We start from the raw sequence: 17583 nt of genomic DNA, 5'->3' as shown, positions 1-17583 counted from the left end.
CTTCGTTTGACGTCCGTTCTCGCCTAACTTTTTATCGCTTCGATACCAACAACGAGACCTTCGATCCTCGTTTAGATTGCTTCGGCTAACAACCGCTCAATCTCAAATCGAGTAAAATAGGTTGTATACTGCTAAGCCGGAACTTCGATAAATCATAACTTCCTCATACGAAGTCAGATTTGGGCGTTCTATATATATTCGGAAACTTCGTTTTAACTACTACAACATTATTCAAAGATATTAAGTTTATTTTACACTTAAATTTTGACGCTTATTTTTATTCTTAATTATTCAAACCACATAATTAAGCAATTAAGCACAAAACACATTATACTCAAATAATACAATCTTATTATTTCAAAACGGGTTACAAAGGTTAACCTAGACTATTACATTGCTACAAGTGGCAAGCCCGGAAACACAGGCGTTACATAGGGGCCGCGTGATTGCGTACGCTTCGAGGCAGTTGAAGCCTCATGAGGTGAATTATCTTATGCATGATTTAGAGTTGGGGTTTGTGGTTTTCGCCCTCAAGATTTGGCGACATTATCTCTATGTGGTCCGTTGTACTATTTACACTGATCACAAGAGCCTGAGGTACTTGATGGATCAGCCGAATTTGAACATGAAGTAGCGTCGGTGGTTGATTATGGTGAAGGATTATGATTGTGAGATCCTTTACCACCCGGGGAAGGCCAATATGGTGGCCGATGCTCTCATTCGTAAGGCGGTTGCGGCTCCGATCAGCGATATCTGTATGAGGATGACAGTGATTATTACACTCTTGGAGCATATTCGAGAGGCCCAGGTTGAGGCTATGAAGGAAGAGCACCGGAAGAGTGAGCGCATAGTAGGTCAGGTGACTTCCTTCGATTATGATAGTCGGGGATTATTGACTCTCCATCGGAGGTTGTGGGTTCATTATTGGGGTGGTGCGCATCAGGTTTTGATAGAGGGTGCGCACAAATCGAGATTCTTCATTCATCCTGGGGCGACGAAGATGTATAGAGACCTCCGTCCTGACTATTGGTGCCTTGTATGAAGCAATATGTAGCTTTGTATGTGGAGAGGTGCTTGACTTACATGAAAGTCAAGGACGAGCATCAGTGTCCTCGCGGAAAGATGTAGACGTTAGACATTTCTGTTTGGAAATAGGAAGAGATTACCATAGATTTCATTATGAATTTGCAAGCATGCGGAGTGGATTCGATTTGGGTCATCGTGGATCGATTTACCAAGAGCGTGCACTTTATTCCAATTCATGATAGTATCTCTGTGGAGAAGTTGGTTGACATTTACATCAGGGAGATTGTGGAACGCCATGGGGTGCCAGTTTCAGTGGTTTAAGACAGGGATGTTCGCTTTACTTCCAGGTTCTGGAAGAGATTTCACGAGGATTTGGGTACTCGTCTGCACTTCAGCAGGGCTTTCCACCCGCAGACAGAGGATCAGAGTTAGTGGACTATCCAGACCTTGGAGGATATGTTGTGGGCATGTGTATTGGATTTTGGTGGGAGTTGGGATACGTATCTCCCTTTGGCGGAATTTTCGTGAAAAAACAGTTATCACGCCAGCATCGATCGGCCTCCTTTTGAGATGCTCTATGGGAGGAAATGCAAAACCCCGATATGTTGGGGTGAGGTTGGTCAGTGAGTCATGGGGAGTACCAAAGTGGTACTCAAGACTACCGAGTTGATTCAGCAGCATCAGAGTGGGCTCCAAACAACACAGAGTCGGCAGAAGAGTTATGCCGATAAACACCGACCAGACCTAGAGTTCCAGGTTGGGGAAGGTGTCATCCGATTCAGGAAGCGGGGCAAGTTGGGTCCCAAGTATATCATACCTTTCAGGGTGTTGGCCCGGGTGTGTCGGGGTTGCTTATCGCTTGGATCTACCCAATGAGCTTAGTTAGATCCATACCACGTTTCATGTCTCCCATCTGCGGAAATGTTTGGTTGATGATTCCGCAGTGGTTCTATTGGAGGATATTTAGGTGGATGATCACTTGAATTATATCAGGAGACCAGTGGCGATTCTTGATCGGAAGACAAAAACCTTGAGGAACAAGGTTGTTGAGTTGGTAAAGGTACAGTGACAGCACCACAAGGGTTCACAATGGACGTGGGAACCGGAAGACGAGATGATCGAGCATTACCTCGAATTATTTGATGTGGCGGGACTTCGAGGATGAAGTCTAATTCAAGTGGGGGAGAATTGTAACATCCGGAAACCTAAGATACTAAATTCATTCATTTATTGCATTTTTGGGGGTCCTCATGATGTAAGATCTTGGGGGTAACGTCGTGAGTAACCGTTGCCCCTGTTTTGGAATCTCACGACGTGAGACATAAGGTCTCACGACGTGAGCGCAGCTTAATGACCACAAACCCTGTTTTGGATATGTCGCGTATGTTATGGATACCCGGGAGGCGGGTAAGGTGGTGCGAGACTACGCTGATGTGTTCCCGGAGGAGCTTCCTGGAATACCTCCGGAGCGTCAGGTAGAGTTCAGGATCGACCTAGTTCCTGGTGCGGCTCCGATAGTCAAGGCACCCTATCGGTTGGCTCCTCCCGAGATGCAGAAGTTGTCTACGCAACTGCAGGAGTTGCTAGACAAAGGATTTATTCGACCGAGCACTTCACCCTGGGGAGCCCCGATCATGTTTGTGAAGAAGAAGGAAGGGTCGCATCGGATGTGTATTGATTACCGGGAGCTGAATAAGGTAACAGTGAAGAACCGTTACCCACTCCCGAAGATTGATGACCTCTTTGATCAGTTCCAGGGAGCATCTTGGTTCTCCAAGATCGATTTGTGTTCAGGGTATCATCATATGAGGGTCCGAGAGGAGGATGTACAGAACACCGCGTTTCGGATGCGTTACGGCCATTATGAGTTCGTGGTGATGCCGTTTGGGCTCACCAATGCTCCTGTCGCGTTCATGGACCTCATGAACCGCATATGTAGACCAATGCTGGATCGGTCTGTGATAGTTTTCATTGATGACATCTTGGTTTATTCCAAGACACAGGAGGAGCACGAGGAGCATCTGAGAGAGGTTTTGGAGACCTTGAGGAGGGAGAACTTGTACGCCAAGTTCTCCAAATGTGAGTTTTGGTTGCGCGAGGTGCGGTTTCTTGGGCACCTCGTCAATCAGAACGGGATTTCAGTAGACCCGGCCAAGGTGGAGGCCGTGATGAGATGGGAGGTTCCGAAGTCTCCATCCGAGATTCGGAGTTTCCTGGGATTAGCGGGCTACTATCGGAGATTTATTCAGGACTTCTCCAAGATAGTCGTACCCCTGACGCGGCTGACTAAGAAAGTCGTAGTTTTTCGATGGGGGCCTGAACAGCAGGCAGCATTCGAGGTTCTGAGACAGAGATTGTGTGAGGCGCCAATCTTAGCCCTGCAAGAGGGCGTAGAGGATTTTGTGGTATATTGTGACGCGTCCATTTCGAGGTTGGGCGCGGTACTGATGCAGATAGGTCATGTCATTGCCTATGCTTCGAGGCAGCTGAAGCCTCACGAGGCGAACTACCCGACACACGATTTAGAGTTGGGGGCGGTGGTCTTCGCCCTCAAGATGTGGCGACATTACCTCTATGGGGTTCGGTGTACCATTTACACGGACCACAAGAGTTTAAGGTACCTCATGGATCAGCCGAATATGAACATGAGGCAGCGTCGGTGGCTCGATGTGGTGAAGGATTATGACTGTGAGATCCTTTACCACCCGGGGAAGGCCAATGTGGTGGCCGATGCGCTTAGCCGCAAGGTGGCGCCGATCAGGGATATTTGCATCCGAATGACAGTGGTGACCCCGCTTTTGGAGCGGATTCGGGAGGTCCATCAGGAGGCCATGAAGTAGGAACATCGGAAGAGTGGGCGCATAGTGGGTCAGGTTTCCTCCTTCGACTATGATAGCAGGGGATTATTGTCATTACACTGTAGGGTGTGGGTGCCGTACCTCGGAGGCGTGCGCCAAGTCTTGATGGAGGAGGCGCACAAATCTTGATTCTCCATTCATCCCGGGGCAACGAAGATGTATAGGGATCTTCGTCTGGAATATTGGTAGCTCTGCATGAAGCGGGATGTGGCTTGGTACGTCGAGCAGTGCTTGACCTGCAGGAAGGTCAAGGCCGAGCATCAGAGACCGCACGACAAGATGCAGCCGTTGGATATCCCGTTGTGGAAATGGGAAGATATTACGATGGACTTCATCACGAAGCTACCCAGGACTACGCGGGGAGTGGATTCTATATGGGTCATCGTGGATCGGTTGACCAAGAGCGCCCATTTTATCCCAATTCAGGAGAGCATCTCGGCCGAGAAGTTGGCCGACATTTATATCAGGGAGGTAGTGGCGCAGCACAGGGTGCCCGTATCAATGATTTCAAACAGAGATGTGCGATTTACTTCCAGATTTTGGAAGAAGTTCCATGACGAGTTGGGTACTCGTCTGCATTTCAGCACAGCTTTTCACCCGCAGACGAATGGTCAGAGTGAGCGGACCATCCAAACATTAGAGGATATGTTGCGGGCATGTATTCTGGATTTCGGACGTAGTTGGGGTACCTCCCTCCCGTTGGCGGAGTTCTCATATAATAATAGTTATGATGCAAGCATTGACCACCCTCCTTCGAGATGTTATATGGAAGGAGGTGCAGGACCCCGATATGTTGGGGAGAGGTTGGCCAGAGGGTCATGGTAAGCACCGAAGTGGTGCTCCAGACGATAGAGAAGATCTAGCAGGTCCAGAGTAGGCTCCAGACTGCCCTGAGTCAGCAGAAAAGTTATGCCAACAAGCGTCGTTCAGACTTGGAATTCCAAGTCGGGGATATGGTTCTCCTGAAGGTGTCGCCATGGAAAGGCGTCATCCGATTCAGGAAGCGAGGCAAGTTGGGCCCAAGGTTCATCGGGCAATTCAGGATTGTAGCCCGGGTGAGCAAGGTGGCGTATAGGTTGGATCTGACAGCCGAACTCAGCCAGATCCACAGCACTTTCCACGTCTCTCAATTGCGGAAGCGTTTGGTAGACGACTCGGTAGTGGTGCCTTTGGAGGATATTCAGGTCGATGACAGCCTGAATTACATCGATCGACCTGTGGCGATCCTCGACAGGAAGTCGAAGGATCTAAGGAACAAGAGGGTGGAACTCGTGAAGGTGCAATGGCAGCACCGAAAGGGATCGGAGTGGACTTGGGAGCCGGTGGAAGAGATGATGGAGCATTACCCCGAGTTGTTTCAGGATCGAGCAGCAGACTTCGAGGAAGAAGTCTGAAATAAGTGGGGGAGATTTGTAGCACCTGGTTCCTGGTACGTACTCCTTGTGATTAATATTTTAATTTTATGCATTTTTGCCTTGGAATCGGCGAGTTGAAGGACCAACTCGCCGAGTAGGAGCGGTATAAGGCGCGAGGTTTGAACTTTGTACTCGGCGAGTCGGTCCCCGGACTCGGCGAGTAGACCCTGTTTGGACAAAAACCCTAATTCGGGCGTTTGCACCCTATTTAAACGCTCTAACTTGACCTCCTTAGTCCCTAACACTTCTAGAGAACTGTAGAAAGAAACCCTAGCCCCATATTGCTCTTGAGATTGATTTTGGCTTTGTGGAGAAGGTTTGGAGCTTAGAGGAAGGAAGAGGAGGTTGAAGTGTGCAAGGAGGGGATGTAGATCCGGAATCTACACTGTGAGAAGCTTCCACTCAGGTAGAAAAGTTCTTACCTTGATCATTAGTTCATTAGATCCCCTTTTTGTCCCAAATTAGTGGTTTCAAGCCCTAAAACCTCAAATTCCATGTATTTATGCTTTAAGTTCTAAAAGGACTTCAGATTGGGATCTTATCGACATCCTAGAAGTATAAAGTCTCTGTGGTTGGGATTATTGAGGTCCCTATTGAGTGTATGACCCCTTAAAGAGCTTGGATTTGCCTTCTTGAGCTCATAGGGCCATGCATGCACGTAAAGTTTGCAACTTTACGTGATAAGCATGCTCTAGGAGCATAGATCTATGGGTTAGAAGCGTTGCATGTCTCAGTTTTGGTCTGTATGGGAAGTGGGTCGAAGGTACTCGGCGAGTCCCAAAGTGGAACTCGGCGAGTTCTATGAAGATGGTCTTAGACTCGGTGAGTTAGATGAACAACTCGGCGAGTCCTATGAAGATTGCCTGTAGCTCGCCAAGTTGTTCTTCAAACTCGGTGAGTCATATGAACTTTCACTGAATAGGAAGGGTTTAAGTGTTAAAGGTCCAACCCTTCGTATCTGCACGCAGAATTAGCTGTGTAACGTAGTCCCAAAACCCCAAATCCTCTTACGGGATGTTCTGGTGAGGATTGGAAGCGAGTGGGAGATCTACTCGTGGCACTCGGCGAGTTGCTCTCGGACTCGGCGAGTCGGGTCACGAGTCGGTTCCATAGTCTCGAGTAGTGAGTCAGGGGTGACTCAGTGAGTGGAAAGAGAGACTTGGCGAGTAGGACCGGGTTAGTTGGAGAAGGACTCGGCGAGTCCAGTCAACTAGGAGTTGACCTTGGACCAGGGATGGGCCATTCAATTGACCTAAGGGTATTTATGAGTGGCTAATCTATGTGTATGGGTTTGTAGCCGGAGGATTACCGGTGCAGCAGTCAGGCGTCTAGTAGTCGGACTTTCGGTAGCTACTCTTCGAGGTGAGTTTCCTTCTAGCAGTAACGGGTCTAAGGCACCAAGGCTGGCCCGATTAGATGATATGCTAGTGTCAGAGTGTGGGCAGAGCCCGTATCTCATGGTCGAGTTTGATTATGATATATGTCAGTATGATAGATTTGTCTATACTCGTTGTCTGTGTGATACTTGTATGTCATGGATTAGCAGCTGAGTGTGGGCGAGGCCCGTATCTCTCTGATAGTGGATTGTGGGCGAGGCCCGTATCTCTCAGATAGCGGAGTGTGCGCGAGGCCTGTATCTCCCAGCTAGCGGAGTGTAGGCGAGGCCCGTATCTTCATGAGTGTGGGCGAGGCTCGTATCTCCTAGCTGTTCATTGTATGTTTGTATGGTATGAGGTATTATGGGGGAACTCACTAAGCCTCGTGCTTACAGTTTTCAGTTTTGGTTTCAGGTACCTATTCTTCGAAGGGGAAGGATCTGGCGCGGTAGCCGCCCATCACACACATGCCTCGTATTCCACACTATGAGATCTTCCTGGGGATTTGTACTCTGACATTATTATGTTTATGAAAAATTTTTCCAGACATGTGATATCTTTTATGAAATGTTATGATCGGCGACGCTTTTATTTCTAAATGCTTTACTAAGTATATGTTTTAAAAATGAAATTTTTGGCTTGTATTTTTCGGATGTTACATTTGCAAGAGTGAATTTCATTTCTATGATTGTATCTGCTGAAGTCATGGGGTAAAAACCTAACTTTGGTTTAGAGTAGAGGATCTTACAACTATGTGTTGATTTTGTGGTTTTAGAATATGTTGATTTGATTATTTATCATGCTAGCTTGTTAAAAAAAAACCTTATATGTTAATGATAGTTATTTTTCTGTTAATTACCAAGTTAATTGAGATTGTATGAATATCTTTCTTGATTGCTTGAATCTTATATGTTAACGATCGTTATTTTTTTGTTAATTACTAAGTTAATTGTGATTGTATGAATATCTTTCTTGATTGCTTGAATCTTATAGTTTTGTGACCATCAAGATTGTAAGACTAGTGTTTTGAACAAAACCTAGGAATAATAAGAAAAATAAGTAAATTGATGTATGAGTTAAATATGACGAGCAACCATATATGAAATTAATTTAATCAACAAATTGAATTAATCACCATTATAAGTCTTGCATGATTCGAACTTAATACTAGTGAACTTATTAGTTTAATCAATTGATCACTATTTGAATTAACTTGTTTGCTAAAGGATTAGTTTAGTGAACATTAATCTAATCACATTATAAATCGGTAATTGATGACATATTAATCCATTTCAGATTCCACGAAATCAACCATAAGAGTATGTGAATCGTATATAAATGGAAGTCTCTTTTATATTAATTCTTGATTCAAATCGTCTTGTGTTCCTTAATTTGTTGTCAACTGATTCCTTGTTAAGTGTTTGATTATTTATTTAAGTTTCTAGTCTTGTAAAACTAGAGAAATACCCCCCTTTTAATCATTTTTTAAATTAGTTAACATTAGCAGTAATTTTAATTATCATTATTGTTCCATGTGTTCTATACCCTACTTACCTGCGCTAAACTGTTATTTGATTAGGTACACTGCCTATCGTGTGTTAGTTTTTGTCTAGATTAGTAGGATTAAAACTAGTATATATTTCACGTATCATAGATTCATAAAGTTAGCAACTTTATGGATTCAAATGGTCTTTTGAGTCTTATATCATTCAGATATGGGATTTGGTGGACTAATAGAGCTTACATGAGAACTTGAAGCCATATTTGCACTTTGACCTAAAATGGTGAAAGGAAATGCATGGTGCATGCAATTCTATAAAGCAAGCATTTTTATGGACCATTAGGCTCCCTTTAAGCCTCTATAGGAGTCGAAATTGAGGGATGGACTAATTAAGATCATTGGAATGTTAGTTTTGCTTCAGACCGTCCTCATGACGTGAAACATAAGGTCTCACGATGTGAGCATGAGTCGTCATCCCCGTTGAGTCGTCTGAATCAGAAGTGGGTCCCATAATCCGAACGGACACGTCTCACGACGTGACCAAGGACTGGTCACGACGTGAGACGCTGTTTTGGGCTTTGGGGCCTTAATGGGCCACTAGTTTTCTGACTTTAGGCCTTATTGTGCTTGGGCCCATTTGGAGCTTTGGATGCTACTTAGGTTTTGGGCCTTCTTGGAAGTAGGCCCATGATGGGTTTTGGGCCCAATTAGGAAGTTGGGTCATATTGGGCTTTTTGTGCTAGTGGATTGGGCCTTGGATTGTTGGCCAAGTGAGGAAAGCGTAAAATGGACTTTTACCGTGAGGGTTAGACATCGGACCAGGGTTCCAGTCATGGATTGTAGACGAATCATTAACTGGATCAGCACTCTGAGATTTTATCTGAGATATTCAACAGCTTAAGGTGAGTTTCCTTACTGTGTTTGGTGGGTCGAAGGCACCAATATCGGCCCATGGTTTATTATGATTAAAATGCTAGTTATATGTGTTACCTTGCATGTATGTTTACTGATATTTATCGAGCGGGGCCTGATGATTATATTGTATGTTATTTATCTTTGTGATTCTTGCATGTGTTTATGTGTTTGTATGTATACCGGGCGTGGTCGATGACTGGCATATCTATTCCGAGTGGGGCCCGATGACGAGTGGGACCCACTATATGTTTAATATGTATGGTATTTGGTATTTTGGGGAACTCACTAAACCTTGTGTTTACGGTTTTGAGTTTATGTTTTAGGTACTTCTGGTTCGAAGGGGAAGAGCTCAGGACGACTGCATTGCACACACCACATTGTTCCGCATTTTACATGACTCTGATGTTTTTGGATGTTATTTGATATACTATGTTTTCACTATGGTTTATAATATTGTTATGAATAATGGTTATATAATATAAAAATCGAAATTTTTGGTGACGAGATTGGGGATAGGATAGTGGGAGTGGTTTTTTGGTGGTGATGATATGGCTAGTTACGGAGAGTTTGGTCGGTGTCTCGAGTGTCCGGTAACAGTATGCGGAAGGGAGGTGCTGAGAGGGGGATACGACACCATGATTGATCGATTGTAGGGTATGGAGTGTGGGCCTATAAGGGTATATTTTGTGGTGGGATGGGTTTCATTTTCAAGAATAATTGTATAATAAATATAAAAGTAAGGATAGATATGTCTTTTCACCATTGTTTAACGGCAAAATAGACGAAAAGTTAATTTAGGGACTAGGTGGGTAACAAATTTAAGTTTTGAGGATTGTCTGTGTTAAAAAAAACTTTTTATGGACAAAACGTGAAAATAACCCTTAACCACAGTGACCATCCGTTTAATTTACTCCCTCCGCCTTAAGAAGAGAGTCCTTCCCTATGTTAAGATTATGAGCCTTTTCAACCAGAAAAACCTTTTAGGAAAATGACTCTTGAGGGTAATTAACTTTTAAGTTTATACTCATTTGGTCCATTTTTTTTGTATTCAATATACCATCGAACTTGTTATTTGTGTTCACCATAACCCTTTTGACCGGCTTTTGACCTGTGATAAACGGTCAAAGGGTTATGGTGAACACAAACAACAAGTTCGATGGTATATTGAGCACAAAAAAAAGGAAATGGACCAAATGAGAACAAATGCAACAGTTGGTTACCCTCCTGATTCATTTTCCCTTTACTCATTTATAGCAAATCACACGTCATCTCCTACTGATATTAATGATTTTATGAGATTCATTCTTGCTTCTCTTCAAAACATAACCCACGAAAGAACATTATTCATACATGTACAACTTTGTAATGCACTTGAATACTTATTAGGGGAATCTTGACTAAGCAGGCGCATTTCATGACTACATTTACATTACTAATCAAATGATTTATCGTATCATGGATTCTAGACAAGTCTACAAACGAGTGGAATCACAAGTGTTGTGAATTTTGAGTTTACTTAGCTTTAAGATCGAATTCATGGGATAAGATACAACATCAATATGTACAATATCATGTTGCTTTTGTAGACACATCACCATAATATACCTTGAGGTAAACGTTTATGCTGATAAATATACCTCTCATACACAGTCATTTCCTTTTGCAAAGAGGTGTTGACAGCTAACCACAGTAAGCATAACATAGACCATGTTTTAACAAGGTTATCCCTTTGAAACGCTCTTCATATACGTTATAGCCAAAGAAGGTTGCAGTCTTTGATAATTTTGCAACTTTAATTTCATTTAACTTTTCGGGGAAAATGACTCAGGAAGGTAACCAACTGTTGAGTTCGTTCTCATTTGGTCCCTTTCCTTTTTTTGTACTCAATATACCATCGAACTTGTTGTTTGTGTTCACCATAACCCTTTGACCGGCTATCACAGGTCAAAAGTCGGTCAAAAGGGTTATGAAGAACGCAAACAACAAGTCCTATGGTATATTGAATACAAAAAAGGGACCAAATGAGTACAAACGCAAAAGTTAATTACCCTCAAGAGTCATTTTTCCAAATCTTTTAGACTTGAAAAGATGTCTATTAAACGGGACCTTAATATAATAATAATTATTATCATTATGAGAAATTAAATATCCTTCTACATTTATTTTCACATTCCTACCCAGGTGACAAGAGTATTTATAAAAAAAATTAGGTTAACTTTACATAAAATTTGGTGTTTCTCTCGTTAATGACATGCCAACTGCTTTATTAAATAACTAAGCCCCAACTTTTGATACATAGTGGTGGTGCCCTCCCTCTTTAAGGTCGAGGGTTCAAGTCCCGTCGTTGACATAGGTGAAATAGGTGTTGTTAGCTTAGAAGTAGATTAGATTTATTGATTCAAAAAAAAATTACATACTTTGATACTACCTATAATAAATGCTATAATAGATACATAGTTGATACTACCTATTATAAATTTTGATTAACTAGTTTGATTAAAAATTTGACAAATGACAAAACAAGTATGTCATTTTCAAATATTTTGTATTAAGTAACTGCAAAGGTACACAAGATAAGTTTGTATGTTTTGCTTCAAATTAAATTTTAATATAAATAGATCAAATGAATATAAATTTTCAATCTTGTGTAGTTAAAAAAGTATCAAAAATATATCATTTGATTATAACAAAATATATATCACATAATATAAATCGATTTGTCCATTTATTTTAAGTTAATTGAATCGTTAGTGTACCTAAGATTTTCATTTATCAAACAAATTGTTAAGTAAATCATAAAAACCTTAACATAAAACCTTATATCATAAAAACCTTAACATAAAATATTGAAATTCTTCGACAACTGAACTTGACATATACAATAAAAAATAAAGTGCATGACCAAGTTTATCACATGTCTTTGTTAAGTGTACGTCGTTTGTACTTAGTATCAATGAGATGGTGATTAGTTACTTTAATATCTCACATTCAAAGTATCATCTTGGGGTTGCAACCCCACATGCATATTGTATACAATACAAGTGTTTAAATGTCAAATTAACCAATAGAGATTAATAGCTTACGGTCTTAAATAAATTACAAGTGCAAATTTCCACAGGAGAATTCATACTTAAAAACCCCAAAAAAATATCAAAAACCACTAATCAACACAAACAATGGGTTGATTGGAAATCTTAGCCTTCGATGATGAACTTATCTTGGGTGATACTGCCCTCTACTCAAGTCAAACCCACTTATGCGTGTGTACTCGAACCAATACCATTGCACATCACCCAAAATATCACCTCTCCTTTGTAATGGTGAGTAAGTCGACTTACACAGCTATTTAGAAAACATGCCCGAGAACCTAATTGACTGTCAAATCTGTTTTCCAATTTGGTTTCGACCAACCTTTCCGTCCTTGGCTAAAAAATTATGGTTTAAAGTGGATATCTCCTATATATCATATTAAAACATCACAATTATCAAATACTTAGGATGTTTTCTCAACATAAGCACTTTTGCCAACATAAATTTTGCACATACATTGTAGCAACAAATTTTGAAACCAAAAATATACAAGATATAATAGCAAAAAAAACACATTCATTATTATTTTCTTAATGACGTAATTAGCTTCATATTGCTGATATTCTTAATTTTATATTTATGTTTTATGTATTCATATAGCTTCAGAAAATGCTTCCCACTTTCCTTCTTGTTGGTTTTTTTAATGGATTTGCGAATCACTTTTAACAGCTGGATACCATCACCGTCCTTCCACTCAACAATTCTCATCTATATCCACTTTCGACTGATCCTCTTAGAGGGTGTTTTGTCTCTTGCTACAAAAAATTTGAGCTTCGTAGTTGTAGGAGAGCTGCATTGTAAATCCCTTTCCTTCCCCATATACAATCACATCTTTTTTCCTTGATGAAATTTTTGTAAGGCAACAGATTCGAAACAGAATATCAAACCGTTTCAAATGAATAAACAAGAATAAAATTTCCAGGAGATGATAAAATGTTGAAAATAGATTTAAATGTTTTTAAAAACCAACTCATGCCATAGACCACTATAGATTTAAACCACAACAAAAGTCTTCAAACCTGGGAAAGTTTCCAACATAACGAAACTTCCCAGATCCAATACCAAAAACTCTTCAACAAAATATAAGATTGTCCAAAACTAGTAATCCAAACAGACAGAAAATAAAAAGACTCGATCACCAAAACACAACACCTATCATATCACTTGACACCCTTCTTGGCTGCGGCCTTGGTCACCTTAGCTCCAGTCGGGTCCTTCTTGTCAACACTCTTGATCACACCAACAGCAACAGTCTGACGCATGTCCCTCACAGCAAACCTTCCAAGAGGTGGGTACTCTGCGAAAGTCTCCACCACCATAGGCTTGGTCGGCATCATCTTAACCATACCTGCATCACCATTCTTCAAAAACTTGGGCTCCTTCTCAAGCTCCTTTCCTGATCGTCTGTCAATCTTGGTCAACAGCTCTTGGAACTTAACAGCAATGTGAGAAGTGTGGCAATCCAACACTGGAGCATAACCATTTCCGATCTGACCAGGGTGGTTCATGATGATAACCTGGGAAGTGAAACTGGCAGCACCCTTAGCAGGATCATCCTTGGAGTTTGAGGCAACATACCCACGCTTGATATCCTTCACAGCAACATTCTTAACATTGAACCCAACATTGTCACCAGGAAGAGCTTCGGTCAAAGCTTCATGATGCATCTCAACAGACTTGACTTCAGTGGTCAACCCTGTTGGTCCGAAGGTCACAACCATACCAGGCTTGATGATACCTGTCTCAACACGTCCCACTGGCACAGTTCCAATACCACCGATCTTGTAAACATCCTGAAGTGGTAGACGGAGTGGCTTGTCTGTGGGTCTCTTTGGCTCGTTGATCTGGTCAAGAGCTTCAAGAAGGGTTGGTCCCTTGTACCAGTCAAGGTTGGTTGACCTCTCAATCATGTTGTCACCTTCGAATCCAGAGATTGGAACGAATGGGATTTTGTCTGGGTTGTATCCGACCTTCTTCAAGTATGAAGACACTTCCTTCACGATTTCCTCGTACCTACCCTTGGAGTATTTAGGGGTGGTAGCATCCATCTACAAAAATACCATCATACCAGTAAGCATCATAGATAAAAATATATTGAATAACAAAACAACCAAGAATAATTATTAATTCATTACCTTGTTACAACAGCAGATCATTTGCTTCACACCAAGAGTGAAAGCGAGAAGAGCGTGCTCACGGGTCTGCCCATCCTTGGAAATACCAGCTTCGAAACCTCCAGTGGTGGAGTCAATGATGAGAACGGCACAATCGGCCTGGGAAGTACCAGTAATCATGTTCTTGATGAAATCACGATGTCCGGGGGCATCGATGACTGTGCAGTAGTACTTGGTGGTTTCAAACTTCCAGAGGGCAATATCGATGGTAATACCACGTTCACGCTCGGCCTTAAGTTTGTCGAGCACCCATGCGTATTTGAAAGAACGTTTGTTCATCTCAGCAGCTTCCTTCTCGAACCTCTCGATCACACGCTTGTCGATTCCTCCAAGCTTGTAGATCAAGTGACCAGTGGTTGTTGACTTGCCGGAGTCGACATGTCCGATGACGACAATGCTGATATGAATCTTTTCCTTACCCATCCTGATACAACAAATCAAACTGTTAATTGAAACTCACAACGAAATTAGAAATTCAAAAGAAGCAGATAGCAGAAAGAACACACAAGGAAAACAGCAAATCGATGTGACTAAACCAAAAAACGTTTCTAACTAGTAAAGGTTAATGGGTAACTTTGTATGTGTTTCATCAGACAACAAAATCGAAGAGTTGAGACAATAAACGTTTATAAAAATGAATTGGAACAATAACAGCATATACTTACTTATGTTGACGATAAATAAAACGATTTACTCAAAAAACAGAAATAAGAAGATCGAAATACGATTTCAACTTCATCGGTTAGAAAGTAGAGTAAAATTTGATGTTTAGCTGCTTTGAACTTCACAGATCTGTTACAATTCTTTTCAAATCGAGTAGCTCAAGACCATGATAAGATAAAACATGGAAAATAAAATAATTCTACGAGGATTCATCAATAGATTACAAAATCCATCGGTAATTAAAAGATCCTAAAGGATTTATTAATAAATACAAGTAGTTTTGTTGTAAAATCAAAACCAGTTGTGTTAACTCAATCGAAAACTCAAACTTAAATACAAGATCCAAGCGAATCAATCAACAAAGAGTTTGTTTCGTATACACATAATTAAGAGCAAAAACATGTAAAGAAAAAAGGCTCATCGGACAACAAACCAGGTCTAATTGATCAGAATCAAAACAGATCTAAATAAACAAAGAAGCATACAGACGATATCTACTAGATTTAAGGGAAAGAAAACGGAAGAATCGGTCTGACCTTAATGAATTATCTGCAGACTAGCTCTCTCAATAGATGGAGGAAAATGAAGAATGGAAGGAGTGTGCTGCAAAGAGAGTTTTTATAAGTGGAGTAAAGAAGGTATGAGATTAGGGTTTTTTTAGAGCCGTTGGATGAAGTGATCTGACGGTTGTGCGGGTGAGGGTTTGGGATCAGCCGTGGATTCCATATTGTGATGCCCTAGCCAGCCTCCATCTCTTTTTGGTTTACTATTATTAGATTTAGGTATAGAGGAGTTATTTAATTACGATATTATCCTTGTCAAGTCTCATTAATAACAATTCATGCCCTCAAACCTCAGTCGTATTTTTGTGTTTTGGGCCAATAAGAGGTTCCATTCTTGCCACATTGATCCATGAAAAAAGTCTCCTGTATATATAAAAATAATAATAATTGAGACTTATGACTTATAATTATTAGATATATCGACATTGACATGTTAAAGGTTCAAACTGAACCATTAGGAATTAATTTAGGAGAAAATTCATCAAATGACCATAAGGAATAGTGTTTGTAGCAAATGACCATAAAAAACATAATTTTATTAAATGACCACAACTTCTATAAAGAGGGACTCTGCAAAGTCTTTACACTTTGAGAATGGAAAATTGCTTTGAGGAATCACACATGTGAGGAAAAAGACGGAAAAAAATGTTTTTACACAATTCCGCAAAGAGGGGCTTGCAGAAATGAGTACGCCTTTGCGGAACGCATGTACACCTTTGAGGAGGAAATCATCAAGTTTGCAAGGACGTTGGTGGAACAAAATCAAAGAAGTGAAATGGATAGGGACATTGATGAATGTATGGATAAATTGGCAAAAATAGGATGGGGAGAAGAAGATGAAAGACACAAGACCGCTCTCTTGCTATTTGTTGAAAGTGTCGATGTTAGGAAAAAAGTTTGGTTACAACTTACGCCTACTATTTGTGACTCGTGGGTGAGGAGTGCAGGAATGAAGTTTGGCTACCTTCGGTGACCTTTTAAATGTTACGTTTGATGATTTTTACTAATTATTTGTTGCATGACTTTTGGATGTTAGGTTTGATGACTTTTTGTATGACTTTTGTTATGTTACGTTTGATGGCATCTATATGTATAACTTTTGTTATTGGATCATTTTTTGTGCATGACTTTTGTTATTGGATAAAAAAAAATTGTTGTTATTTATTTTACATTTGACATGTTATATGTAATTGTTTTTTATATGTCAATTATGATTGCTAATGTTGAGCTTTAGCTTTTCTTGTACTCGTGTTTGTATTGTTCGAGGTTAAATCGGACAAGGCTAAACAAAAGATTGTAGAATAAGAGATAACAATTCGAGTGGGTATGTGTATACGCAAGATTTGATACACAAATGTCCTATACAATGTTACGATATGATGCATCTTACGCAATAAACATTTGTATTATTATGCAATTACTTTACGCAAAGAAGTTGGTTGCAAGCTAGTAGGATAATAAGCATTGAAGAGAATATGACTATTTTTTACATACTATGGGACATAATAAACATTTTTCGAGCGGTTAAAGGAATATTTCATCACTCCACACAAATCATTTATCAATATTTTACGAGGTCCTAACTGCAATGACGTGTTTTGCAATAGAAATTAGAGTACCAACAACTCCTAATCCAACAAGACATGTCTCAAAACAACCTAGACGGTTTAAAGCCATATTTTTTAGAGCAATGTGTGTATTAAATAGAACTCTTGTACATGTAGTTGTGTTCGTTGATCAACAAACACGATATAAGGGAAGAGAAAATGGTGAACGTCATCAAAATATATCAGGAATTTGATATTTTAATATGATATTCACCTTTGTATGGGTATAGCACATGATTCAAGCATTTTGAAAGAAGTTGTATTCAATCCGACTTTCAGATTTTCATTCCCTCCACCAGGTTTATGATTTTTATATAAGTTTTATTATCCATATTATTTATATAATAAATGTCATTCACATACAAATAAATATTACCTTTGTGACGCTGAATATA

At 40.6% G+C, this 17583-nt stretch overlaps 1 protein-coding gene across 1 annotated transcript; it reads right to left on the bottom strand.

Moving 5' to 3' along the window:
• Nucleotides 1-13107: 13107 nt before the first annotated feature.
• Nucleotides 13108-15712, bottom strand: LOC111899860 (elongation factor 1-alpha). Its single transcript, XM_023895734.2, has 3 exons — nt 15555-15712; nt 14317-14779; nt 13108-14229 (listed from the first exon to the last, which is right to left on the bottom strand). Exons 2-3 carry the CDS (start codon nt 14776-14778, stop codon nt 13342-13344), a joined length of 1350 nt encoding a protein of 449 aa, XP_023751502.1. The 5' UTR covers nt 14779; nt 15555-15712; the 3' UTR covers nt 13108-13341.
• Between the last annotated feature and the right edge of the window lie 1871 nt (nt 15713-17583).

This window comes from Lactuca sativa, chromosome 2 (assembly GCF_002870075.4).
Source record: "Lactuca sativa cultivar Salinas chromosome 2, Lsat_Salinas_v11, whole genome shotgun sequence".
NCBI lineage: Eukaryota > Viridiplantae > Streptophyta > Magnoliopsida > Asterales > Asteraceae > Lactuca > Lactuca sativa.
The sequence above is the reverse complement of the archived record's forward strand: the minus strand, read 5'-3'. Positions and strand labels throughout refer to the sequence as shown.